At 46.3% G+C, this 27826-nt stretch overlaps 1 protein-coding gene across 9 annotated transcripts in view; it reads right to left on the reverse strand.

Annotated features, from left to right (window-relative positions):
• Positions 1-307: 307 nt before the first annotated feature.
• LOC106585083 (autism susceptibility gene 2 protein) overlaps positions 308-27826 on the reverse strand; it is a 385999-nt gene continuing 358480 nt past the window's right edge. For 3 of the 9 annotated variants that reach the window (XM_014170872.3, XM_014170869.3, XM_082968510.1), the window contains 13 exons: positions 18805-19231; positions 17651-17904; positions 16215-16474; positions 12628-12678; positions 12328-12423; positions 11007-11078; positions 10828-10857; positions 9771-9842; positions 9030-9162; positions 7650-7733; positions 4175-4258; positions 3046-3346; positions 308-2879 (listed from right to left, as the gene is read on the reverse strand). In XM_014170872.3, the coding sequence (XP_014026347.1) occupies positions 1523-2879; positions 3046-3346; positions 4175-4258; positions 7650-7733; positions 9030-9162; positions 9771-9842; positions 10828-10857; positions 11007-11078; positions 12328-12423; positions 12628-12678; positions 16215-16474; positions 17651-17904; positions 18805-19231 (3221 nt within the window). In that variant the 3' untranslated portion in view covers positions 308-1522. Of the gene's footprint in view, positions 2880-3045; positions 3347-4174; positions 4259-7649; positions 7734-9029; positions 9163-9770; positions 9843-10827; positions 10858-11006; positions 11079-12327; positions 12424-12627; positions 12679-16214; positions 16475-16578; positions 16740-17650; positions 17905-18804; positions 19232-27826 lie in introns of all 9 variants that reach the window. The other 6 variants (XM_082968508.1, XM_014170870.3, XM_014170871.3 and 3 more) reach the window with 6 other exon arrangements.

The raw sequence follows: 27826 nt of genomic DNA on the forward strand, positions 1-27826 counted from the left end.
AGAGCCCTGCAGCTAATCCCTGTGAGATGACTGTCAAATGTTCATAAGAACAGAACCCCCCCCCCCTTGGCTTTAGATACTTGGCTACTGCACTGTATTTCATTTAGGATGTGTTAGAAATTTGCTAAATGAAATGAGCAAGCTAAGATACTGGCAGTATTGGCAAATCTATGAAAAACTGCTTCCTTCAGTGATTTGTGTGTTATTGTTATGGTCACCATTTTACATTTAGAAGGGGTTTACATCCAGTATCCCTGGTTTCAGAGAATGATCCTGAATGTGAATAAAAAGCGATATAATGCAGGTATTAGGTCCAAACTTTATTCCGTACATGAATGTTCGTTTTCATTTTTTTGCACGCCTAAAACTCTACTTGTTTTGTATACAAGTCTAAGAAAAACAACTGCACAACACCACAACGGTCGACAGAGGAAGTCCTATTGCCGCCCAATCAAACGTGTCTTCCTTTGCTGTCACTGGGGCTGTATGTAAGCTTCTGGTACAGTTTATCTGTAACCAGGAAGTCTGTAGGTTTAATTCCATGTCCCATGATTGGAAAGAAAAACATGTTGAGTTAATCCAAGTTCCTCTCAAAGAATCAACATTATCCAACAGTCCATTCCATTCCAGGTGGCTCTCCATCGGGGTGCTCAGTGCTTCTTTGCATAGATTGCAGAAGATCATTCCAGGCCCCCTTCTGATGCCCGCCCTCCTTCCCTCCCATTGGACAGGCTCGTCTGTTACCATGGTTTACAACCGGGAAGTGGTTCTGTTTTGATTTCATTTGTTTTTCTAGAAACATTTAAAAAGCCTAATAAATTTACATTGTCATTTTTTTTTTACACAAATTCTTCTTTACAGAGACCGAACAAAGACCTCGTAATATATATTTGTCTGCATATCTCAAAGGCAAAACAAATAAAATGCAACAAATCTTTAATGTAACTTTGTACATGATCATTTATGAGTATTTTCAGGTACCATGAGGTTAAATTACTGGGTAAAAACTGTGGAGCATCATCCACTGTGGAGCATCATCCAGTGTGGATCATTATCATTGATATGTCTCACAATGGACTGGGATAAATATTGAAAAAAATGGACTAATGCACAAAATACAAATTCATAAAAATGATGTCTATACATGGAACAAGGATAGGAAATGTACAAACTAATTTCAATCAGAATCTCTCTTTTCAATCAGAATCTCACTTTTCACGGAAAAATCGACAAAAAGTATTGGATTAATATATTAATATCAAATTTTAAGTCGGAAACTAACATACACACTTTTTGATTCGTGTTCTTCTCACCAACATTCTCATCAGCCTGTCCATATAAAATAAAAGCATGGCATGTGCTTCTTCACCCTTACAAATCTTTACTTTGTACAATCATACTGTTTTCTCTTTTACTTATGCCTTTCTCCATTGAAAAGCAGTGCATCTTGTTCTCTCTAGAAGGTTCCAAATTGGGGAGTGCGCCTTTTTAAGCATTCACGTCCTTTGTCTGTTATGTTAAGCTACCGTGCCTCCACTTCTTTGGGGTTGCGGGAGGGGGAGTAATCTCGGGGGTCCTGGGTGGTGAGGGGGGTAGTCCTTCTGGGGGAGGCTGCTCTTGTGCTGCCCGCGGGCACTAGGGGAGGGGGGGCGCTAAGGGCAGCGGTGGGGGGCGTCCGGTTTAGCAGGCCGTTGTGTCCGGTGGAGGGGCTGAGTCTGGGGTAGGGCATGCCGCCCAGGTGGGGCATGAAGGGGGGCATGTGTGGCAGGTGTCCCTCCATGGGGGACTGGTGCAGCTGGTGGAGCCGTGCCCGGTCCAGCTCCTCCCTCAGGTGCTGGCGCTCTCTTTCCTCTGCCTGCTGCCTCATCCTCTCGTGCTCCCGCCGTACCTCCAGCATGTGCTCATGGTGGGAGTAGTCGTGGGCCTCTCTCTCCCGGTAAGCCCGCTCCTGCTCGTACATGCTGGGGAAGCGCTGGGCCTGCTCAGCCCTCAGCTGAAAGTCCATCCTGCGCTGCAGGTCCAGGTTGCGGTAGGCCTCCCTCAGTGGGTCCCAAGGGAAGGCTTGGTGGGGCATCCGGTCCCTCCCTGCAGCAGCAGCCAGGGGGCTCACCCCCATAAAGGGAGCCATGCGGGCCCGGTCCAGCACGTTGAGACTGCCCATCTGGTGCATGGCGCTCATGGAGAGGGGCAGGGAGTGGGCCATGTGCACCCCGTGCAGGGAGCCGTGGGTGGGCAAGTCACTGCAGCGTGGGGAGGGGGGAGGAGGCTGCTGGGACAGAGGAGGGTGGTGGTGGTGGTGGTGGTGGTGACCGGGCTGGGGAGGTGGAGGAGGTAGAGGCTGAGGAGGAGGAGCAGGCTGAGGGGCAGGCTCGGAGCTCACCACCATCACCTCCTGGTCCTCTTTGCGCTCCTCCTTGATCTTCATGTCGTTCTTCACCTTGTGCAGCAGCAGGTCCCCCCCAGAGGACGGAGGACCCTCCTTCCTGTCCCTGTCCCCGTCCTTGAGTAGAGTGGGTGGGGGACCACCAGCCATCTTCATTCCTGTCTCAGATAGGACAGCCTTGGGGTAGGGAGAGGGCGTGCGGTGGGCTGGTTTGATGGAGTCCTCTGACGAGCGTCTGTCTCTGTCTGTCACCTCCTTCCCTCCTCCAGGGGAGCGGCTCTCCTTCACCTTGACGTCCCCCAGAATGGCTGCCTCTCGGTGGCGCTCCAGGAGCTCCTTCTCGGCCTCCCGGACCCGATCCACACTGGCGCTGTGGTGGCGACCAGAGTCGCTGGAGTTCTGGCTGTTAGAGCGGATCAGGCTGCTGATCTGGTAGCTGGTTTGGGCCGACGCAGGGGATGAACGGTTCGAGTGACGGTTACGGTCAATCGAATCTCTGTGAGGGACACAAACAAAATAAAATATGCATTTATCAGAAGGGTGGAAATAGTTTTGGGGGGGAAATATGTGTGCATGAAAATTTGTATTCAAATAACACAACAACTTGTGTTACTTACAACTAATGGAAATGATTCAGAGTTGTACTCATATAGAATACACACCTGTCTTTATCCTTCTCCTCCTTGCTGATGGATGAATCCCTTTTCTCCCGTTCTCTCTCCCGTTCTCTCTCCCGTTCTCTCTCCCGTTCTCTCTCCCTCTCCCGTTCCCTCTCTCGTTCTCTCTCTCGCTCGTGGCTGTTGACTGAGTTGCTGCGCTCCGTGTCTGCAGACTTGGGCCACTGTGGCGGGGTGGGGAAGGAGGGTGGGGTCCGGTGGAGCCTGTTCCAGGTATCGTGGTGGGGGCTGCCGAAGCCTGGCAGGCCCCCTGGGCCCTCTTTATGGCCAAAGATACTGTTGGAGCCTTAAGGAGAGGAGACATGGAGAAAAGAGCGTGAGCAAAACAAACTAAACCCCCTTCTGGACACAGAACATCAGATGAAGAGACTGAAGACGAGGAAATAAAGAAAATCTACACAAAAGCAACTTTGTCTTTGTCCTGAGGGTTCTGAGCGGTCTCTTGCTGCAAAGAGCTCTGCTTTACAAAGACTGGCAAGGTTAATGGCTTCCCCCTTTGCGCTTCTAGCTGCTTGGACCAAGGGCCCTACTCTGCTCTGCTCCCCAATTCATTCCTCATTCTCAGGGCCTTTTTTACTGGAAAGGGGGGTGGATGGGGGGGTGGGGGTAATCAATTTCCCTCTGGGGGTGAGGGTTGTGAAAAGCCAGGGAGACCTTAGCATTCCATAGCGTGTCTATTTCACTGACATCCATTTCGCTACAGGGGAAATGATTTGGCAGAGGAGAATATGAGAGATGGAGAGGAAGAGAGAGAGATAGAGAGGGTGAGAGGGAGAGAGTCCTCCACAGTGGCGATGAGGGGGCTTGTAGAATAATTAATACATGAATAGCAACCAAACAGCAAGCCTGTGAGTGCTGTGTGCGTTGGCAGTGTTGCAGTCAGATTGAAGCCAAGCTACTGGGGAGGGGGGAGAGCGGGGTGGAGAGAGAGAGAGAGCTGTGCTGTTCTGCTGCTGTGCTGCCTGCCTTTTTGCTCCTCCCTGTGCTAGTTTTATTTTGGCATTTGATGCAGCGCTAAGTGCCTTGATTTCTTTCCTTCCTGGCCCTTCCCTGTGGTCTAAAGCTGAGCTGCGCTGTGTCTGGCCGTGGGGGGCAGGGGGGGGTCGGCGCTTACCAAGCGAGGGGTTGCCTAATCCTCCGAAGGCACTGGTTGAAAGGTTGCCGAGGCCGCCAAAGGTACTGGAGCGACTGAAAGGATCTGCAAAATGCCAAACAGGGATTAGCTGAGCTGGCTGGAGGAGCCCGACCACTCGTTCCACTCGGCTTTTCTCTTACAAGCGGAGCTGTGTGTTTCCTAGCGCTGCCATACTACTTCCTCTAATCCTACTGTATGTAGCTAGCTAGCGAGGCTGGCTGCCTGCTCTGGCCACTCACGCCTCTTGGACACTGGATTTACTCCCACACTGTCCGTAATGGAGCGGAGAGCCTTTGATCTCTGATCCTGATGCTAGGGAGTATGATGGGGTCTAGGTTGGAGCTGGACTACAAATGGACAGGGGATTTGATATGTGCAATGTGCCATACTAGTCTGGTTCTGGACAGTCAGGCACATAGCTGCTTGAAAGGAGAATGTTTGTCAACTAGTTTTTACAGAGGCTTCAGTGTTTCATACTTCCATTTTAACCTGCACACTCCGAGAAAAAAGGTTCTACCTAAAACCACGGGGATCTTCGTCTGTACCTGTAGGAGAACCCTTTTTTGAATCCAGGTTCAAGGGTTGTTTAAGGGTCCTTCGTTGGGTGAAAAGGTTCCGCCTGGATTCAAAAAATGGTTCCAACCCGAATAAACCTTTATCATTCTAGGTAGTGCTTTTTTTTTATTACTAAGTGCCTTAGTTAAACCTGGTCACAGTTTACATGGAACTAAACATGGAAAGGTATGCATACCTACCGGAGGAATCAGGAGACAACATTATCAAGATTTCAAGATTGAGGAAGACTGTCAAGAAGACACAATGGAAAATTACGGAGGATATATCTATGATGAATGATCCTTTAATCTAGTTTTGAAAGTCTTCCACTCTGTGGTGAATGCAATGCCTCGGTTTGTCAATTTATCAGCAAACAACAGCTAGAAAATCATTCCTGCCGAGTCACACTTGAGTTCGTTCGTTGGGCAGGAATTTCACCCAAAATCTTTGAGGGGTGTAATAACATTTCCCCCCTGTGCACCAGGTGTTTATAAACTCAAATTGGATTGACTCAAGAGCTTATCCCATGAAATCACCTTGCTGCACTGAAGCCTAACAACATCTTTGATAGGAAATACAGAAGAATACAAAAACCTCTATTACTCTGTCTCTGTAATAGACGAGGAAAACTTGAAGATGCTATAGAAAGAAGCCTCAAGGTAAAATGTCATATTTGCTGAGGCCATCTGCCTCTGTCCAAGACAGTATGAAATAAGACAGGAGTGTTGTGCAGTGAAAAACCTTCACTTGAACAAAGGGGCTGGAAAATAAAGTCGGGGGATTAGAAATACAACCTCAACAAGCCCAGAGTGGCCTTCCATTCACATCAGTACAGGAAGGAGGGTTATTCAAGGGTATATTTTATGAATCACAGGGGGAGGGCTCTCTATACACAGCCCTACAGTAAAATTCAAGAAATGGAGCAACAGGATGACCTCACTAGCTAACTAAGGACCTCTAAATGCCGATTATAACCTTCAAGTGAACTTCGTTTCCAATCAACAAAGGGCTATGTTATCAAATGATGCCATAGTAGGGTTGCAAAACTACTGGTTATTTACCAAAGTTACCGGAACGTTCAATAATTTGGGTGATTAACAGGTAATCTATGGCAATCTATGGTAACTTTGGTAAAATATACTTCAATAACTGAAAAAATATATATTCATATATAGTATTTGTTTTTTTATCAGTGTCCATATTGTCCATGAGTTTCTAGTGGGTAGACCATATGGTTCAAGAGAAAATAGCCTAATTAATGAAAAAAGCATCTAATCAACAATGGCACACTTCCAACCACTGACTTTTTTCACAACTGACACCAGTTTGGCGCCAAAACATTTACAGGGCTCTAGAATCACTTTTTTTGCCACCAACTTTTTCAGTTGATGGCACCTGCACATGATTTGGTTGCATACATTTTTTTACCCTTGAGCGGCGATAATGATCTGACCTGTGTCCAATAATGTGCCTGCATTTCATACAGAACCAGGCTAATACTAACTAGCCATCTTTTAAATGATGCCCTTGCAGTGCCAACTGAAAGCTACTGGCCCGAATGAAAACAATACTGTCCCTGGAAAGCGGATGATGCGTGCATCATGTAAATCTTTAATTTGCGGGCTGAGCAAGTAGCCTAAAGCCTATAACGACCTAGCGTCCATACACAAATAATTACATTTTAACTTTACAATATCATATTTACATTGCTTGTTTGGAGGGAAAAAATAAAACCTTTGCACAATCTCAAAAAGGCTGTTATTATTTGTGATTTTGAAGTCACTCTACAGTTGTAGGGCCTTATAAGGAGATCACTTTTGAGGTCTAGGAACAAATCCACCCCCCCCCCCCAAAAAAAATGTGGATGGTGTAGTTGCCCTTTAAATCAATTGTAGGGTGGCAGGTAGCCTAGCAGTTAAGAGCATTGGGTCAATAACCGACAGGTCGCTGGTTCGAGTCCCAGAACTTACTAGGTGAAAAATCTGTCAGTGTGCCCTTGAGCAAGGCACTTAACCCTAATTGCTCTTGTAACTAGCTCTGGATAAGGGTGTCTGCTAAATGACTGAAATGTAATTGCGCGCCTAGCAAGAGACAGTGTCTTTGTAATGTACAGTGTAGGCTACATGTGATGGCAGAGTTTGCAAAACAAATGCCCCGTGATTGATACAAATCATCATGATATCATTCACTTTGCAGACAACATTTAACTGGGAAAACCTTTAGAAAAGTTCATTCAAACAGGGCATGATGACTGAATTGCGCATCACAAAGATTCATACCCATTGTTGCATACCCATTGCTGTTTGAATAAATCTTTAAAAAAAATAAAGGCGAATTGTGAAACTAATGCAACTTGCACCTTAGAGACCAATAAAAAATTGGTGTTGCACTGCCAAGTCAAAGGGTCACAAATGCAAGTGTTTTGGTCGCAGTTTTGAGCCCTGATTTACAGCAAAAACATTTTGACATAGTAAAATAAATAAAAGTGTGTAAAAAATAAAAAAGGATATTTCATGCTGAAAGTCTCAAATTAAACAGCAGTAAGTTGATGATTTAGAGTTAGGATAATGTTTTACAACGTTGTCATTCTATTAATACATTTTTTTATCATCTTATTTGATTATTTTATATATTTCTAAAACTAATTAGACCACACAAAGGGCCAGAAATAATTCCAGTACCCAAAAAGACAACCAGATATCATATGATAAAATTCCCGCCGAAACTTAAAAGTTACCAAAACATTGTTCGTTTACTGGTAAACTTAGAAAGTTACCAGTAATATACCCTCCCTTCACAACCGTATGCCCTAGTGACTGTAGAAGTATTATCAATACGAGTGTGACACTGTGAGAGAGGAAAAAGGAAAAAAGTGAATATAAAATGTGGTGCTACTTACACTTACCTGCCAAGTGGCTGGGAGGCAGGAAGCCACTGTGGTGGGGGGAGGGGCCGTACGGGGAGGCGGCCGGATGGCCAGAACCTATGGGAGGAGAGAGAGGGTGAGAGACCATGTTACCTCAGTGTGTCCACTCATTTAGTAGCGCTACAGCAGCCATCTGTCACAACCTCTAACTAGGCAGCTATGCAGAGGTAGGTCTGACTGAGAGGAGAGCGCCCCCAAATAAACCACCCTGAGTCAGCTCTATGGTGACCTTTAACCCTGTGACCTCTGACATGCTCCAGACTAAAGAAGAATGGCTAAGCTGATCTTTTAAATGTGGACAGTAAGCAATATTTTACAGTAGCAATGCTAATTAGCTAAACATTCAAAGCACCAAAAATACAGTGAAGGATATCTGATGTTTCATAGTGGCTGGTTGAGAAAGGCTTGATAGAAATGACCATAATGTTCAATAGTTTCACGTGAGCGTGTGTATGTGGATGGGGGCGCTTTGTTATGAACAGACGTTGACCTCTCTTACGAAACGCTCTTCACCCATATATCATGAATGGTTAATGAACGAGCCAATTACAAGCCCATACACGATGATACAATACTGCATAATTACAAGCTAAAGGACATCCGCCTCCATGTTGCCCTTCAAGGCAGGTTCTACCAGTCAATTATCACACAGATTGTGTTCCAAATGGCACCCAGCCCTGGTCAAAAGCAGTGCACTATCTAGGGAATAGGGTGCTATTTGAGAGACACATAGGGAAACATCCATATTCATGTCCACATCTGACACAGTCTGGAACAACGTTTACAACGACAGCACTTCAACTGGGGTCAGCTGTTGCCAAGACGACTCAAAGTGAGTTCCTCCGCTGCTCTATGTTCGCTACATACTTCAGTCTGAGACATTGAAGTCGTTTGTGGCGACGTCCAAATGAGGGGTGTTGCACAAAACAAAGTCATCAGCGGTCGGATCGTCTCTAACCCATCGGAGTAACCAAGCCAATGACGAAGTTTGAAAATGCAGCTTTACCCATGTGTTCTGGCTCTGGCCCAACCCATCGGTGTCTGGGACACGTCAGAGCGGTTCCAACGTGTTTGCGTTCTACAAATCATTGGGGAGGTACTCAGATCCAGAGCCAATGCGGAGAAAAAAGGAACGTCCGCGGGCGTGGCGTAGCGTTTGGCCAGAGCAAGGGGTCAGCTGTAGGTAACGGAGAATAGAATACAACCATAGCCGCGGGAAGTAGGGGTGCTGAGGGTGCTGCAGCGCTTCTGTAGTGCGATCCCCACAAAATCGTCTGCACCCTCCCCCCTCCGTCCACCAAAAATTCCTTCTGTGCCCTGTGCTGGGTGGCTGACGGTGAACCCTGTACTGACCTGTGGAGGAGAACATGGGTCGTGCCAGGTCGTGAGTGTAGGGGAACCCAGGAAACACCCCCGGGGCGGGGGGACGACAGAACAGGTCCAGCTTTCCATTCATGTCCAGTTTGTGAGGGTCTACCTGCATCTGCTGTTAGCAAGAGGGAGGGGGGGAGGGGGGGGCAGAGGGGGAGAAAGAGAGAGAGAGAGAACACAAGGGAGGTGAAATTAAAAAAAGATAAAGAAAAGGTAGGAGGAGGAAGAAAAGAAACAGAGGAACTGTCAGTGTTTGCATATGTAAGTAATTAACAATAATTGATGCCAGCACTTTCATAGCTCAAGGAGGGACTTGTAATCTGCTATAATCAGTAATATAATCACTGTGTGAGATCAGAGAGGGGTGACAACATACATAATGCCACTAGATCCCCAACACATACTGTGTCATAACAACATCAGCGTAAGCTGATTAGGCCCACTAAACCCCATGAGGACAGGGTGCCTATGACAGTGACACCATGACAGAGACAACAGGAGTTTTCCAAGCCACAACCAAAATGGCCACTGCTTAACTAGATGCAGAAAAATAGGAATCCTCTGGAAAGGAAAACAGAGCCCTTCCCCCCCTTCCCTGACCTCCTTCTGCCACCCAAGACGCAGACAGAAACACACATACGCACTCAGATACGCGCACACACGCACACGCACACACACACACGCACACGCACACGCACACACACACACACACAGCTGGCCCACCTTCATCTTCTGCTGATGGTGGTAGATCTGCCAGGCGATCTGGACGTGCACCGCACACCACTTGCCAGGTTTCTGGAAATACGCAAAAGACTCGAGGTCAGACCCAAAACCTCAATGTTATGACACGACGGTACTGTAGAATTTACTCAATGTTATGACACGACGGTACTGTAGAATTTACTCAATGTTATGACACGACGGTACTGTAGAATTTACTCAATGTTATGACACGACGGTACTGTAGAATTTACTCAATGCTATGACACGATGGTACTGTAGAATTTACTCAATGTTATGACACGATGGTACTGTAGAATTTACTCAATGTTATGACACGACGGTACTGTAGAATTTACTCAATGTTATGACACGACGGTACTGTAGAATTTACTCAATGTTATGACACGACGGTACTGTAGAATTTACTCAATGTTATGACACGACGGTACTGTAGAATTTACTCAATGTTATGACACGACGGTACTGTAGAATTTACTCAATGTTATGACACGACGGTACTGTAGAATTTACTCAATGTTATGACACGACGGTACTGTAGAATTTACTCAATGTTATGACACGATGGTACTGTAGAATTTACTCAATGTTATGACACGATGGTACTGTAGAATTTAATCAATGTTATGACACGATGGTACTGTAGAATTTACTCAATGTTATGACACGATGGTACTGTAGAATTTAATCAATGTTATGACACGATGGTACTGTAGAATTTAATCAATGTTATGACACGACGGTACTGTAGAATTTACTCAATGCTATGACACGATGGTACTGTAGAATTTACTCAATGTTATTACACGATGGTACTGTAGAATTTACTCAATGCTATGACATGATGGTACTGTAGAATTTACTCAATGTTATGACATGATGGTACTGTAGAATTTAATCAATGTTATGACACGACGGTACTGTAGAATTTACTCAATGCTATGACATGATGGTACTGTAGAATTTACTCAATGCTATGACATGATGGTACTGTACTTGATTTGACACTGCATGAAAGGAAAATGAAACCATCTCTTACTCTGACTGATGTCCTGAAAGGATCTGATACCTGCGTCGAGATAAGAAAATATGAACCATTATGAACCCACAGACATAACAGTCAACAACAACCAAATCAATTGAATGAATCTCTATTGTTGACAGAAAAGTGTGTGCTTGGTGCTTTGGAGGGACAACCAGGGCATGTGGTCTACTAACCCGTGGGTCCTTCTGTAGGAGTGTGTGAGGTACTGCCCCCGGACGGGAGGCTACGTCTATGGGGTTGGAGGACTAAAACAGAGGATAAAGAGATAGAACGAGAGCGAAATATGGAGGAGAGAAAGAGGCAAAGCAAAAGTGTTACAAAGATGGTGGGAAATATGGACTTTGCACAGACTGAAGCATAACATAAGCAAACCAGTACACACTCAAAAACATTGTCTCTTCTGCATTGATTCACGACAGAGTCTCTGCAGCTAGAAACTGTTCGTGACGTCAATGGCTAGAACTCCTTTAAAGGCTCCGGTGCAGTATCAGAAAAAGACCTCAAAGGATATCTTTGAGGTCTAGAAGAACCAGAATGCCTAGATCAGCCATCTTAATCCATCCCAGAGTACTAGGTGATCCCTGTAACCCCTAGCACCACACCTTCCATCCGTCACCCTTCTACCTCCTCGGTGGGGGGATTAAGGTGGTGTACTGTACTCTGACCACCACTATCGCCAGACCACCCTCCAACCCCTCTATCCTTCAACCCCTCTATCCTTCAACCCATCTATCCTTCAACCCCTCTCCTGCTGCTCAGTGGTGCCCAGCGGGGGGCGGGGTTAGGTGCTGAATGGAGGGATGGAGGGGGCTAACTGTACTGCACTCTAACCATCTGGAGGCAGCCAACAAAAGGCATCCATAATAGAGCCTGTGGGGAATAAGACCAGGGGATTTAGGCCAGCTTTGATTGGTGGCTTACAACAGGGTCAGAGCCTATTGGGCGCCTGCCAGGCCCTGATCGACACACACACACACACACACACACACACACACACACACACACACACACACACACTGCTGCTGCTTATCTCCCCCTGCACAGTGCAGCGTGGCGCGGTGGCTGGCGGCTCAGGCCAAGCCAGCTTAGAGACAGGCCTTGTTTGCATAGTCCATTATTGGGAAAAGAAGAAGCAGGAGCAGATTTATCAGGCCGGTTCAATTCAAACGCAGCTGTCTGCTGCCCTGTACACAGAATGAAAAGTAAGGCTTTGGTGCTATTCAGACCCCCTGATTCTATCCTCATTTCTTGGGTGAGACGTCGAGAGAATGGTAAGTTGCCAGTGCGGGTGTGTTTGTGAAAAACCAGGTGCTCGTTTATTTGCGCGTATGGGGTTTTTGTCCTGTGTGGGTGAGGGAACGAGTTCGGATACATGTGTATGTCTGGGTGCGTACAATGGACTTGCTTTGTGCGAGTGGATGAGTAAAAGCAGGCACTGTATTTTGTATGTGTGTGCGTCTGCAATACATGTGTGTGTAGGTCTGTGGGGCTAACCTTGGGCTGGAAGGCTCCTTGCAGTGAGCTGAAGGGTCCTGAGTGGGGGAGCAGCGGGGGCATGCCTGGCATTGTGGGGGGGTAGGAGGGGAAGAACTACATGGAGGAGACACAAAACCACCTCTTAAAACAGATTACAACAAGACACATAGAGACAACCCCCACACATACTTCAACACGTGCAGAAGAAGAAATTGATATTTTCCTATCTCCAAACTACCTAACCACACTAAATATTTGATAGAAAACATACTAAGAGCATGGTGATGGAAGTTGAAAGGAATAAATAGGGCTACTTACATTTGAATGTCTAATGAATGGACTGTCCAGTTTTGGAGCGTATTTGTCGAACTGCAAAAAAAGAAGGAAAAGACAGTAATACGTCAGTGATGCCAAATTGACCAATAACAATAACAGGAACTCCGCATCTATGAACCAAAGACCATCAAAGGAATACAATGAAACACAATTTGGACTCATTACACCTATTCAGTGATACAACAACACAGGAGAGAGGAAGTTCAGTACAACACCAGTCAGATCATAAGCCCACGTCTGACAGCAGCTGGCTTAAAGAAAACACTGAGCATTCTGGGGTAATGCATTTGCTTCATTTAGCACGCGGTTGGCCGGCCGAACGGCAGACGGAGATGGCATTAAATCATCAGCGGTATGACTAATCAAATGGACTACCACGATTAGGGAGACATGATTTTCCAATTCGTCTGCACCACAGAAAAACAGCCCTCGAGTTAGGTGTAGATACAGTAATAGACTTGGGCGGGGGGGAGCTCTCCTTACCTTACAAAAAGGCCCCAGTGTAAAACGAGAAGATTGAGTTATGATTCTTATTGGGTGGAACATTTGGAGAAATGTTAATCTAATTGGCTGTGACAGATATAGTTTTTTTTTTACAATGATCTCTGTTATCGAAACGGAGCACATAGAGATACATATACTAACGGGGAGGGGAGGTTGTCATTTTAGTGTGTGAGACAAAAGAAAGAGAGACTTGAAAGAAAATCGCAGAGACATGTCAATATTCTATGCGTAAGATCATATAACTGCGAGTATACGAACAGTAAGTCTTTTATAGGGGAAATTGAATTGGACAGACTGTGTTTTCCATGCAAGAAAGCTCGTTTTGGACATGTACAGCATGGGACTGAAATAACTTTGGAAGCCTCAAATGGTTTAATATAATGAAACATTTTTCCGAAGCATACCCTATGACTAATAGAATAATAACATTTGGATTTCAACAAAGACTATAGCCTCATATACAGTATCAGATTATGTATGCCTTCATGTAAGCCAATACTGCTCCTCTATTTTCAAACTGGCTAATTGCAGCTGACAGTAACTTATTCCTATTCCGTAAATACACAAACCATTTGCATGTACTTTTGGAAGTGTTTTGACAAAGCCTTCTTGGCAAGCCACCGCTGGTTTGGGTTTACATAAAAAAGAAAAACGGGTTGCACATGAATCAGTGAAATCTGTGTGTGTGTGTGTGTGTGTGTGTGTGTGTGTGTGTGTGTGTGTGTGTGTGTGTGTGTGTGTGTGTGTGTGTGTGTGTGTGTGTGTGTGCGCCTCCCTCCTGCGACATAAACGGGAAAGGAGGCGTTTTTTTCCTCGCTCAGCACACTCGGCACAGCTCCTCTCTCTAACTGGGCTGGGCCTCCCAGTGAAGCGGGGCCATTCAACATCCAGCCGCAGAGAACGGCCACAGCGGCGGGCAGCGTGTTTGTGTTTGCGGGCGATAATTGGCCCAAATCAAACACAGACACCCTATTGAGTGGAAATGCTGAGGCAGCTTCCTGAGCACATTCAACCGGTCAGCTTCCCCTTCTCTCCCCCTCTCCTCCCCTTCTGAAGCACGGGCCTGTTTAATGTTTTACACCGGGGGAGTAACACCCGCTGGTGGCTTTATGGCTGACTATAAAACTCCTGCTTTGTCATTTACGGGGCCTGTCAGAGGTTTATTGTAAACAGCTTTGGCTAATTAAAGCTCAATAATTCATCTTTAAACAATTAAGGGTGTTCCTTTTCCCTAAGAAGACAGAGGGGAAAAGAGACACTCACTGTTGCCATTTGGCAAGGCCACCTGCTTGAGGGTGTAGAACAATAAACAAATACAGAGGATTCATAATTTCATTAATTACAGCTATTAGCCAAGGGCTGTTACGTAGCTGAAATGACATGGAGCACTCAAAAGTGAGCACAGCTGGGCCGATGCGATCCAACTGCACACTTCATGACCAACACTAAAAACAAGCACAACATCAACATTACTCGTGCCTCTCTAAACAGTCAAAGGGAAGTGAAATAGCAACGCTACTGGAGGGAAGGGAGAGAGAGAAAACAACACGGGTTAAGTGAAAACAGTCTCAATGAAACATAATACATTAAACAGCCTTAAATTCCATTGTAGCAACAATGCATCAGCCACAACATAAAGAAGTGAACGCACACAGCCACACACCACATAATACCACTATTAGCAGGAGGAGAAAATAAATCCAGTTCTTTTCCTCTTCAAACAGAGTGCATAGAAATAATGCCCGGCTGACATATAGAGGAATGGAGGGATCAGCTGCAGACAGAAGAGGATAACAGCAGCCTACACATACTTTCTGACTAACAGACACAATCTAAACTAAACAGTCTCCCTGACTGCTTATCACATAGCTGTGTAATGTACTGTAAATAAGCTAAGCCTTTTTCCCTGGGTTTTATGACATGCTAGATTCCACAAAGCAAAGAGCTCCCAGTGCTCTAAATGGGCCCTAGCCTCTTAATCAGGGGTCATGACATGATGGATTGTATCTATTAGGCTAATGTTGAAAGGGCACGAATGCGAGTCCTGTCTGAATGGGTTTCCCAGATTGCTATATGCATTCCGAATGATTGATGGATGAATACTAAGAACTTTTCCGGAGAACATTTTTCCCGAATCTAGAGCTGCCAATGTTTTGCCCTTGGCTGACTCCGCGCCGGTGCCTTGCCTGATGGCGGTTGAAAAGGCACGGAAGCAATTATGCATTATCAAAACAGTCCGAATGACGTCACTCCCTTTCATCTGGAATGAAGTCATTGAGTGTAACCACAGGCTTTGAATTTGTCATTGCTGAGCATAAGCCCCCAGTGCACCGCAGTCACGCCACACATCTGTTGGCAGGCCCTTTTTGTTTCTGTTGCGGTGCAGGGAAATCAGAACATTCAAAAACATTTAAAACACATCCATATGAAAACAATAAAAACACTCCCTTCAATCGGTCTCCTTTGTTCCAGGGCAAAAAAAAATGGAAATGGCAAAATGTATGTCATGTTCAGAGAGAGAATGATGAATAAATTGAATCAACTGTACTGACGTACATTGAATGGCATGGCTTCTGCAAGCTTCCTTTTGGTGGAAAGGAAAAGGGGCATATTGTGAGCCTTTGTGCATTGTAAAGCAATGAAGCTTGGGGCCATCTATATAGGCTAACCCACATGTAAAACTCTGGTCCCAAAGCATAACGTCTAGTATGATATGTAGCAGCAGTCTGTGAGTTAGGTCTGGTTTCAGCATTGAGGATGAACCACTACAAACATGTGTACTGTTGAAGGGGAGACTACTCATGATGGGGTTGTAGTGAGGATTATGCCCCTGCCTCCTATTTCTCAGCCCTCAGTAAAAACACACTGTTACAGCGTCATTGTAACATGTTGGGTGGGGAAGGAGGGCAGGCTCTGGCCCTATCATTCGGGGGGGGGGGGGGGGGGGTACTGGAGAGGGGTGACCAGGGGAGTCGTTTGGAGATTTGGGTGACAAGAAAGGGGTGGGGGGGAGGGGGGGGGGGGGGGGTTGAGGTACTGTATATGGGAGCTTTACTTATCCTCACATTTCTGGCTGGGGTTCGCACCATGGGGGGTGCGGTGGGCGGAGTAATGATGGCGGCCGGGGGCAGACTGGGCGGGAAGGGCGTGAAGGTGTGCTGGTGGGTGTGTTGGTGCTGATGCATGTGCTGGTGTTGGTGAAACGCTCCCCTCAGGAGTGACACAGGGGCCAGCGGGGACCCCGCGGAGGACGGCCCCCGGCTCCGCCCCTCTGAACTCTGAACCAGGAAGCGGTTGTTCAGCTCCTGCCGCAGGAGGTCATGCTCTGCAAGAAAGGAGAGCGAGAAAAGGGGGGGGAAAGGGAGACACAAGAAAGGCACGGCGCCAGTCAGTTTTAACAACGGGTAGAAGAGAAGAAAGAATAGTCACCTGGCATTCTCTGTTTCTCCAGCTCATGCTGTGAGGGTTTTCTACGTGAGGACTCATTGGTGGTGGTAAGAGAGTTGCCTGTGACAATGTGCCAATCAGAATCCCCGAATGAGGCTGGCAATACATGATTGGTTGGTTGAATGATATCAACAGGCTGGTATCTAAAGACAAGAGAGAACCAAGAGTCACCTCAGCAGAAAACACAGCAGACTCTCCCTCCACTCTGTCTTAGATCTCAATGTTACATATTCTAGCTACTCCTAGTACTATTACTTGAAACGTCTATTACAGTACAATAAACATTGAAATAGTATCAATAGAGAACAATTGACAACAAACAATAATTTCTATTATGCAGAGGCAAAGTCATATAAAGATACCATTTGTCTACATTTGACATATTTCAATACAACGTAAACATTACAGCATTTACACAGTAGAATAACAAAAGGGCAGCTTTAATATGAAAGTCTTACGTCACTTCGCTCAAGTCTTATCTAACATGACCTCCCCCTGACCTGGCATAAGAGAACAGTTAGTTGACAGCATGCAGTGTGGAGGAGAAAAGATCCTCTGTCATTTCCCTCCAAACCCAGATTACCAAAACAGAACTAACAAAGGGGTGTCGTGTCTACAAATGCAGGCTGATATTGTTTTCGGTTTAGAAATCTCTACCATTGTTGAAGTAACATGGAGGGGCATCAACATATTTCAAATGCCTTTATAATTTGTAATGGGATTATTTAATAGTCTTCTATCTATCCATTATTCCCTCTGTTAGTGCATGTGAAATTGTAATAAATTAGTTCACTTACCACATCATCAAATTAGAATTGAATGGTTACAGCACTTGCTACAGACCATGTAACCTGGCATGTTAACGTCTACTTAATGTCACATAAATCACTTCATTTATTCCTTCTGTACTTGGAAGCTTGTAGTGTACAGTTGGGTTTACATTTATTTCTGCAACAATTGACTTGGAAATCACAGTATAAGATTGTTACTTTAGCTACTTAATGTTAGAGACAGACGAGCCTTGATGCCAGAGCGGTCAGGAGGGCAGTGTTACCTGGGTAGGGGGTGCCAGCGGGGTGCCCAGGGACCACAAGGCTGTTGGTGGGTAAGGTCGGAGGTGGCGGAAGTGTGGCGGGGGTTGCGAACATGGCCGGATGGCGATGGGCCGGGCTTCGCAGGGAGGAATAGTGCGAGGTAGAAAGGTTGGCTATGGACAGGGGCAGGGCCGGGGTGGAGGAGGGGAGGCTGCTCAGGTGGTGGGGAGAGGGGGGCAGGTGGTGGGGTTTGGGGAGGCCTGCACTGCCGCCACTGTGAATGTAATGTTAAGAGAAGACAGAGAGAGAAAAACCTTGTCAGCAATGAGTTATAGACTGTGTATTCAGTGAATTTGTGTTGGTTTATTACATGACTGGAAGCTGCATCTGTAAATGCTGAGAATATGTGTGTATAATGTGATGTGCTGACCTGAATTTCCACTTGAGTAGACAATATAAAAGGAATTGTATCACATTATAAACTGGGTGGTTCGAGCCCTGAAAGCTGATTGGCTGACAGCCGTGGTATATCACGGGTATGACAAAACATTTATTTTTACTGTTCTAATTACATTGGTAACCAGTTTATAACAGCAATAAGGCACCTCAGGGGTTTGTGGTATATGGCCAATATACCATGGCTAAGGGCTGTGTCCGTGATGCGTCGTGCCCAAGAACAGCCCTTAGCCGTGCTATATTGGTCATATACCACACCCCCTCGTGCCTTATTGCTTAATTATATCATATCAGCAAGGCATAAAGCAGGGGTGTCAAACTCATTCCACGGAGGGCCGAGTGTCTGCGGGTTTTCCTTTCGATCAAGACCAAGACAACCTTTCTAATTAGTGACCTGAATTCATCAATCAAGTACAAGGGTGGAGCGGAAACCCGCAGCCACTTGGCCTCTGTGGAATGAGTTGGACACAAGGCATAAAGCATAAGAAGAATGCTAGGCATAACTAAACAGACCCAGAGCATAATGATCTGACATTACTAAACAGACCCAGAGCATAATGATCTGACATTACTAAACAGACCCAGAGCATAATGATCTGACATAACTAAACAGACCCAGAGCATAATGATCTGACATTACTAAACAGACCCAGAGCATACGGATCAGACATAACTAAACAGACCCAGAGCATACGGATCAGATGGTGTCCTACTGTACCTGATGTCGTGCAGGCTGTTGTAATGCAGCGGGTGATGCTGGTGCACTTGGTGGCTGATGAGAGGCCTGGCGTGGTGTTGGTGCTGGGGGGGAGGGAGCGAGACGGGGACCCGGTGCTCCTGGAGAGGGTGGGGCTGGGCCCTCAGCAGGGGAGGGGTGGGAAATCTGGGGATGGGCGGCACCCGATCCGACTCTCTCTTGATGAGGAGGGGGGGCGGGGAGGTGAGCTGCGCCTTGGGGAGGGGCTGAGGGGGGGCTGCCGCGGTGGCAGCGGGGGCAGGGGAGCCCGAAGGCGGGGAGGCCGGGGTGGGGCTGGACACGGGCGGGGCGAAGGACACCTCGTTACTCTGCTCCTGGCTACGCTGGAGCCCAGAGACTTTGGCCGAGCTGACAGTCTTGGACTCGGGATTCTCATTCGTTGACACACCTGCATAGACAAAGAAGCAACAAATGTGAAGGGAGGCGGTAGATATACACCTGTTGGTAAGCATCCACCATAACAATTCAAAATGTTTCCCTTATTAGAATTCAACCTATTTCTTCGTATGGTTCACCATTGCCTGGTGAAAAGAAAAAGCTTGGAGAAGTGTCTGTTTAACAGTTATGGAGAGCTATGTGTGGTATGTAGGTCCAGAAGACAGAGCTAAGCTTATAGCCTGCCTCCCCCCTTTCCCCTCCCACTCTCTCCCTCACCTTACTGCCTCTACACTTCTTCTACCCAAGGTTCCCCTCTTCTTTCCCTTTCTAGGTTTCATGAATTGTTTAATCAGGTCATTTTCATGCTTGACTATAATCAGATGATCAAATTTCTGCGAGCGATCCAGTCAGGATGAATAAATCACACCTAATTAAAGTTAAATGCCGCTCCTATTCAGGGCTTTGCTGAGCACACAATCTGGCATGAAATAATTATGTTTCAATTGTGCTGTGAAAAGAGATCATTGCCCCTTATCATGGACTTTTTGCTTCTCCCTCCCCCAGATCTTTCAAGGGATTTCTAAAGCTGTAGCCAAGCACTTTGAACCCAGCCAGCCACTTCATCACAGCCAATTCATCTGGGTCCCTGGGAAGACAAGGAGCTTTTATAATGAAGAGCATTCCATAGAACTGCCATGATCAGTACCGAGAGCATAACATTTTAATCGGCTACAATGTTTCTACTAAATAACTAATACCACAGAAAAATATACAGCTCAAGGAGAATTTAATTGGAATCTACTGACAAAAAGCGCTGCTGGAGAAAATGGTGGATGACAGAACAAGTGCTAGTAGTGATAATGGCATATTTCACCACAGTCAGCTAGCTACATTTAAACACGCAGGGTGGATACAATATTACTAAACAAGACAGTGGGAGCAGCGGTAAACCTAAAATATACGTTTCAAATTAGCAAAGCAGTAAGGAGCAAGTGGAATCCCTCTGAATATAGAAATATCACAGAACAAATATGAGAGGAGCAAATTGAGAGTGACAGATCGAGATAGAGGGAGAGAAGAGCCAAGGAGAGAATGGACCTTTAAGCATCTCTAATCTCTGCCTCTAATGCAGCAGATTCAAGAAGGCTTATTAGAGCCTCAATTAAACAGCTCCGTGGGCGCAGCACAGTGCTGCAGCCAGTGAGGGCTAGCCTCCAGCCTTTAGCAGCCAGTTAGGCTAGCCTCCAGCCTTTAGCAGCCAGTGAGGGCTAGCCTCCAGACTTTAGCAGCCAGTGAGAGCTAGCCTCCAGCCTTCAGCAGCCAGTGAGGGCTAGCCTCCAGCCTTTAGCAGCCAGTGAGGACTAGCCTCCAGCCTTTAGCAGCCAGTGAGGGCTAGCCTCCATTCTTTAGCAGCCAGTGAGGGCTAGCCTCCAGCCTTTAGCAGCCAGTGAGGGCTAGCCTCCAGCCTTTAGCAGCCAGTGAGGGCTAGCCTCCAGTCTTTAGCAGCCAGTGAGGGCTAGCCTCCAGTCTTTAGCAGCCAGTGAGGACTAGCCTCCAGCCTTTAGCAGCCAGTGAGGGCTAGCCTCCATTCTTTAGCAGCCAGTGAGGGCTAGCCTCCAGCCTTTAGCAGCCAGTGAGGGCTAGCCTCCAGCCTTTAGCAGCCAGTGAGGGCTAGCCTCCAGTCTTTAGCAGCCAGTGAGAGCTCAGCTCCTCAGCTCCTCTCAGCTCAGAGCCTCAGAGCAGATAGACTCCTAATGGAATATCCAGGGCTTATTAGAACCCGCTTAATCGTCCAAGGATTCAAACGCCCATAAAAGGTAATAAAACACTGTATGGCGATTTTAAACACGTTTCCCCTTCAACTTTACGGGAGCAACGAGGGAGGCAAAGGTGTCACGACTTTCCTAACGAATTCAGGTCTGGTTATAATAATATGGCTTTATTATAAATAGGGTCTGGAATAAGGATACCTTGTCTGGGTGGGGGCCTTGTCTCAGAGAGAGAGGGAGAGAGAGAGGGGAAGAGAGAGAGAGAGAGAGAGAGAGAGAGAGAGAGAGAGAGAGAGAGAGAGAGAGAGAGAGAGAGAGAGAGAGAGAGAGAGAAAGGCAAATAATTCTCTGTTGAAATGTCACCCTTCACTGATGTTGCCGTGGAAACCCCTCTCTTTCCTAGACACATAGTGGAGGAACTGAAGGCAGCAGTGTTGCTACCAGAGTCTAGCCACTAGGACGGAAGCTGTAACACTGAGGACACAATGAGTGGTGGTGGGTTATCTTAATGATGATTATAATGGGTTGTAATGGAGGCAGGGGGGGGGACGGAGACGGAGACTCTTCATCTCCTCATTAAAACAGTTTGTCAGACTAGACCAGGCCGAGGGAGGGCCAGTCCACTTCACACATGCATGCGCACACACAGATACACACAACCATGCACCCTCGCAAGCATACAAACAGCCAGGGCTGCCATTTACCTTCTCATTCTAATGAAGGGCACCAGGATCTGATTCAAAATCACTGTTTAAGGCAAGATGGTGACATAACAACCCCTACTACTATCTGGTCTGCCTAGGGGCTGATGCTAAAATGGTATACTATCATACACAGTTGAAGTCAGAAGTTCACATACACTTAGGTTGGAGTCATAAAAACAGATTTTTCAACCACTCCATACATTTCTAATGCCACGGCTTTAGAAGCTTCTGATAGGCTAATTGACATCATTTGGCTTAATTGGAGGTGTACCTGTGGATGTATTTCAAGGCCAACCTTCAAACTCAGTGCCTCTTTGCTTGACATGATGGGAAAATCAAAAGAAATCAGTCAAGACCTCAGAAAATAATTGTTGACCTCCACAAGTCTGGTTCATCCTTGGAAGCAATTTCCAAACGCCTGAAGGAACCACATTCATCTGTACAAACATTAGCACGCAAGTATAAACACCATGGGACCACGCAGCCATCATACCGCTCAGGAAGGAGCCCCGTTCTGTGTAGAGATGAATGTACTTTGGTGCGAAAAGTGCAAATCAATCCCAGGACAACAGCAAAGGACCTTGTGAAGATGCTGGAGGAAACAGGTACAAAAATATCTATATCCACAGTAAAACGAGTCCTATATCAACATATCCTGAAAGACCGCTCCGCAAGGAAGAAGCCACTGCTTCAAAACAGCCATAAAAAAGCCAGACTATGGTTTGCAACTGCACATGGGGACAAAGATCTACTTTTTGGAGAAATGTCCTCTGATCTGATGAAACAAAAATAGAACTGTTTGGCCATAATGACCATCGTTATGTTTGGAGGAAAAAGGGGGAGGCTTGCAAGCTGGAGAACACCATCCCAACTGTGAAGCACGGGGGTGGCAGCATCATGTTGTGGGGGTGCTTTGCTGCAGGAGGGGCTACTGCACTTCACAAAATAGATGGCATCATGAGGTAGGAAAATTATGTAGATATATTGAAGCAACATCTCAAGACATCAGTCAGGAAGTTAAAGCTTGGTCGCAAATTGATTTTCCAAATGGACAATAACCCCAAGCATACTTCCAAAGTTGTGGCAAAACGGCTTAAGGACAACAAAGTCAAGGTATTGGAGTGACCATCACAAAGCCCTGACCTCAATCCTATAGAAAATGTGTGGGCAGAACTGAAAAAGCATGTGCGAGCAAGGAGGCCTACAAACCTGACTCAGTTACACAAGCTCTGTCAGGAGGAATGGGCCAAAATTCACCCAACTTATTGTGGGAAGCTTGTGGAAGGCTACCCGAAACGTTTGACCCAAGTTAAACAATTTAAAGGCAATGCAACCAAATACTAATTGAGTGTGTGTAAACTTCTGACCCACTGGGAATGTGATGAAAGAAATAAAAGCTGAAATAAATCCTTCTCTCTACTATTATTCTGACATTTCACATTCTAGAAATAAAGTGGTGATCCTAACTGACCTAAGACAGGGAATTATTACTAGGATTAAATGTCAGGAATTGTGAAAAACTGAGTTTAAATGTATTTGGCTAAGGTGTATGTAAACTTCAGACTTCAACTGTATGGCTCTCAGCTTCTATCTGCTTCATATTGTGTTGGGCATATGCCTTGAAGTTCTGAAATACCCTTGTAAATTCATAGCTATATACACAATCCCCCAACAACAAACAAACTTGACATGAGAAGTGAACAATCAACGGAAAACCTTGTTTGTTATTGCTGAGAATGTACAAATCCCATAACAACTCTAGATTGTCTTTCTGTCTGAAGCTAAACAGAAGGCCTGGTGGTATCCAAGTGACAGGAAGTCTTCTCTGACATGTTTCATCACAGGGCTTAATGCGGTTACAAGAACATTTCAACTGGTAACACTGTCACCGCCCAAAGCAACTAACAGCTCTCCTCGCAACTGAATCTGATGACTGTCAACAGTACTTCCACAGTCAATCATAGCTGTCAGGTTTTCACTTTGCCCTTTTCTCTCAGGACAACATGTTATTTTCCTGGAAAGTCCCACACCTTTATACAGTAGAAAAGTCGAGCTGTACTAATCAACATCATAGACAGTCATTCAAATTAGGCCATGAAAATGGGGAGAAGAAAAAATGCCACAAAAACAACCTGTCATGCATGGTACAACATGGCAACAGATGGAGATAGAACCAGGATAAGGACAGCCCTACTGTGAACCTCCCAGGCCCAGTTAGTGCACGAGTTGACAGTGACACTCCCTTGGGGAGTGTTGGCATCACTGTTCACCAGATGACATTTCAGGTCACTATTGATCTTTTTAAAAGTCGCTCCTGTGGCCTGTGTACTCTGGGGATTTAGCCCTTATGTACACGTGCCTGGTGTGGCACTGAGGGGAGGGATGGAGGGAGGAGAGGATGGAGAGGAGGGAGGGAGGGAGGGAGGAGAGGATGGATGGAGGGAGGGAGCAATAAAGGGAGGGAGGGATGGATGGAGGGAGGAGGGGACACCAGACTGACGACAGGCCAAGGGACGCCCCCTCGATGACTGATGTGTCCATCGGGGACGTGGGTGACCTCTGTGACCCTTCACATCTGACCCTCTGTGCCCCTGGAACATCTGGAGAGCTGGCCACCAGGAATAGGGTGGGAATAGGGTGCCATTTGTGATGCAGGCCTCGCCACTCCTCTTCAATCCCTCCCTCTGTCCCTCTACACTGACGGAAAGACACAGGGAGGCTAGACGGTCTGTGCTGCCAGCAACCCGGGCCATCAATAAAGGACAAGGTGGTCCATCATGATCATGACACCCCCGTTTCTCCTCACAGAGACCATTAGGTTACTCTAAGTAGACTGCCTGATAGTTGATGAGGCTTGGATGTTTTACATGTAAATGCAGGTTGTGCATGACTTACTTCACATGAACCATTTTGCCCCTTGGGGAGAATAGGTTGTGAATACGAGGTTGTGTATGACAATAAACAATTCGAGAGAATTTGAATGAAACAAGAACAGACCATTGAGAACCAAAGCAGTTCTATTGTGCTGGCATATAATTACTATTTTTGCATATGTCTTTGTTTACTTTACTAGATACCCAAATGCAGGGTGACTTGCAAAGTATGGAAGAGAATCCATTGTCAATGCTTTGCTATTTATTCCAGGCACACCAGGGATGTGGCCACCTGCAAACGAACCCAACGTCCCTCTGGATCAGAGATCTAAATCATGTTCTAATTGGGTTGCCACAAAACCATCCATCATGCAAATCAGAGAGTTGTATGAATAACCTGGCCACCGCAGCCACCACTGCCCTGCAGTCCGGTACAACCCAGAGCGGGAGGAAACAAACCTGCATGCAAATGCAGTTTTAAGATTAGACATTGGGATTACGCAAATCCTCCGCAACATGACCAGAGGCCATTGCAGCCAGGCGCTGAGAGAAAAAGAGAAGAGATCCAAGCCACCCCGGTCACCACAGTCACCTCGCCCGCCAGCAGTTCTCATTTACAAGGCAAACGCTGCGGTTCGCTCACATTACATCATCGCCTTGCCAGAACATAAACAGTCAGGGACGTTCACAAAAAGAGGATATCTAAAAAAAAAAGACGCAAATAAATACATGAAACAAGGAGTCTCCTGAAGAAGTTGGAGGATGCAGACGGTACTGTAGGACACGCTCCACCTTGCTAGCCCTTCCAGCTTGGCTCTGTTCAATAGGAAACTCTCCTGTTTCTCAGTAGAATCACGCTTTTCTTCTTCTTTTTTTTTATCTCTCCAGTGTCTGTCTGTGCACGCCAAGGCCTAGCTAGCTCTAGCTCACGACTGACTGAGTGGCTGTGGATGATGACTAAAACAGATAATGGCAGGAGACAGAAAACCAAATGGAGTCTTAGAATCAATACCTCATTGCTGTCTGCCTGCCTGCCTGCCTGCCTGCGAGGTATTCTGGGTAACAAGAAGAGAAAAAGAGGCAGTGATTTGATCTAAATAATTTTGGAGGATAATGAATGAACGGGAGACTGGCTCGTCGAGTAGCGGCAAATCGTCATGTTAATAATCAAATCACAGCAAAATTTGCGATGGTCAGTTTTCTCCTCCTCACACTATTTCATCTGCCTGGGAGCGTTTGGAATGGCATTTAGCGGGAGGCCAAGGCAATGCTTTGTGAAATTACTCAGAGATGTTAACGGGAAATGAACAGGGAGAGGCAGCCAAGATATCTAGAAAGTGGGGACAGCTGGCGTGTTTCAATTAGTTCTTTCCATTGCAGCTGACAAAAGAACTCGAATGGCAACAGAATAGGATGGGTGTTAAGCTGTAACACGTTTACTGTCAAAGCCTGCACATCAATTGTGAGCACCTAATGTTAATTTGGAAGAGCTGGGCTGGCAGCCCCGTCTGGTATGAATCAATGTCTCTGTTTCTGCATGCTGGGCCTGGATTCAAACCCATATGGCTATATGTGGCACCAGGCATATGTCATTGTCTCCTGTGGCACATGTGATTGCTGTTGAAGGGGATGGTGCAGATTCAGATTAGCGGGTGTTAAATATGGATGCCTGTATGTGCCGACTAGCCAAAATCTGGTACAAGCCATGTGCCTCAGTGGTGGCCAAACCATACCATTGTTCCAAGTGCCACTCTAAACTTTCATCAAAAGCTCTGGTCACAATGAGTTCCAGAAGGATTCCCTCAACCCCCTTCCCTACCCTAAAACCCAGCAGGGGTTACCCCCACGGTACTGCTTTGTTGCAGAGTGGCCACGTGCTTCAGCGTGCCCATCGCTCCCAGCCTCATATGAAGACCCTCGGGTCATTTGAGGTCAGTGCCACTGAGACTTCCTGAAGAAAAAAGGCGGATGACATCTTTGAGCCTTTCCACATAAAGCTCAAGTTCTAATGGCTCATCTGCACACACAGGCCACCCCCGCAGCCTGGAATGTGTCCCCTTTCACTGCCGTTGACCCCTGACTAAGGCAGTTGCCCTGGGGAACGTGTGGACAGACATACAGCGGGAGGAACAGCTATCTACTTCAAGGGTGAATTTCACAGAGAGAGAGAGAGAAAAAAAAACATCTCCGGAAGTTGTTTGTGATGTGCGGTGCGGCTCCGAGCTGAGCGCACTGGCCTTATCATTCCATTAATTAGCACGACACGCTTGCCCACTGGACTCGAACTCAGCGGCGGCAGCTGTCTCGATTGATTACAGGAGCGAACGCAGCGCCGCAATTATCTAGATGACTGGAGACAATGCCTGCCACTTCTAATGAAGTCCCCGGACTCCTATTCCCCATCATGGTGCAGTGGAGAGAGACAACCAACCAACCAAGCCTCCCGCCTCTTTGATACCTTCTAGACCTGTTCAGTCTCTTTACAGGGCACAACAGAGCTCTGTGTGGGCTGTAATTCTTTAGCAGCGTGGCAGCTTTATTTAGGCTTGCATAATGCCTTAACATTTTCAACAAAACTGCTTTGTTGCCCTGGCGGAAAGCATCCTCCATTAGGACCGCCAGCATGGTTTACAAGCCACAGAGAAACGAGGTAAAAACTGGACAGGCAATAGAAGAGAGAAAAACATCATCTTCAAGCTTCAAGTCTCAGCAGAGATGTGTTTGTAAGATAAGTTTCTTCTGGGGATTCGGGAAATGTAAATAAAGGTACTCTCCAGCGTCGGTTCAGGCATGAACCTGCAACGAGCCCACATCACTAAGTGGATGTGATATTATATTTCAGTGACTAACTGAGTACTTCTCAATGGAAGGAAATGGCTGAATGAAAATCATTCAACAGATCCCAAGTGGCATGACAGGGAGCTGAAAGAGCCTACATGTTTTTCTTCTCCACTCATTTCAGTAAATAGCCTAACTGTTCTCCCCTCTCCAACCCCAAAAACAAAGCAACAATTGGGAGGTTGACAGCTCTCCACCGTTTGTCATACATCATTCAATGTTTTGACGTTTTGCCGCCATAGCTTTTCAGAACCATGACGGGGTAGGATAAATACTTTCTGCAAGATCGAGTTTCGTCAAGTGCTTTCCAGATAACTGTGTCTATTCGCTTTGAATTGGACTGTGGGTTCTCGACAAGATGTTGATGTAGATTCCCACTTGTTTTATGCAAATTGTTAAATAAATAGATTTTTATCCAGTA

The sequence above is a fragment of the Salmo salar genome, chromosome 24, assembly GCF_965601325.2.
Source record: "Salmo salar chromosome 24, fSalSal1, whole genome shotgun sequence".
NCBI classification, from domain to species: domain Eukaryota; kingdom Metazoa; phylum Chordata; class Actinopteri; order Salmoniformes; family Salmonidae; genus Salmo; species Salmo salar.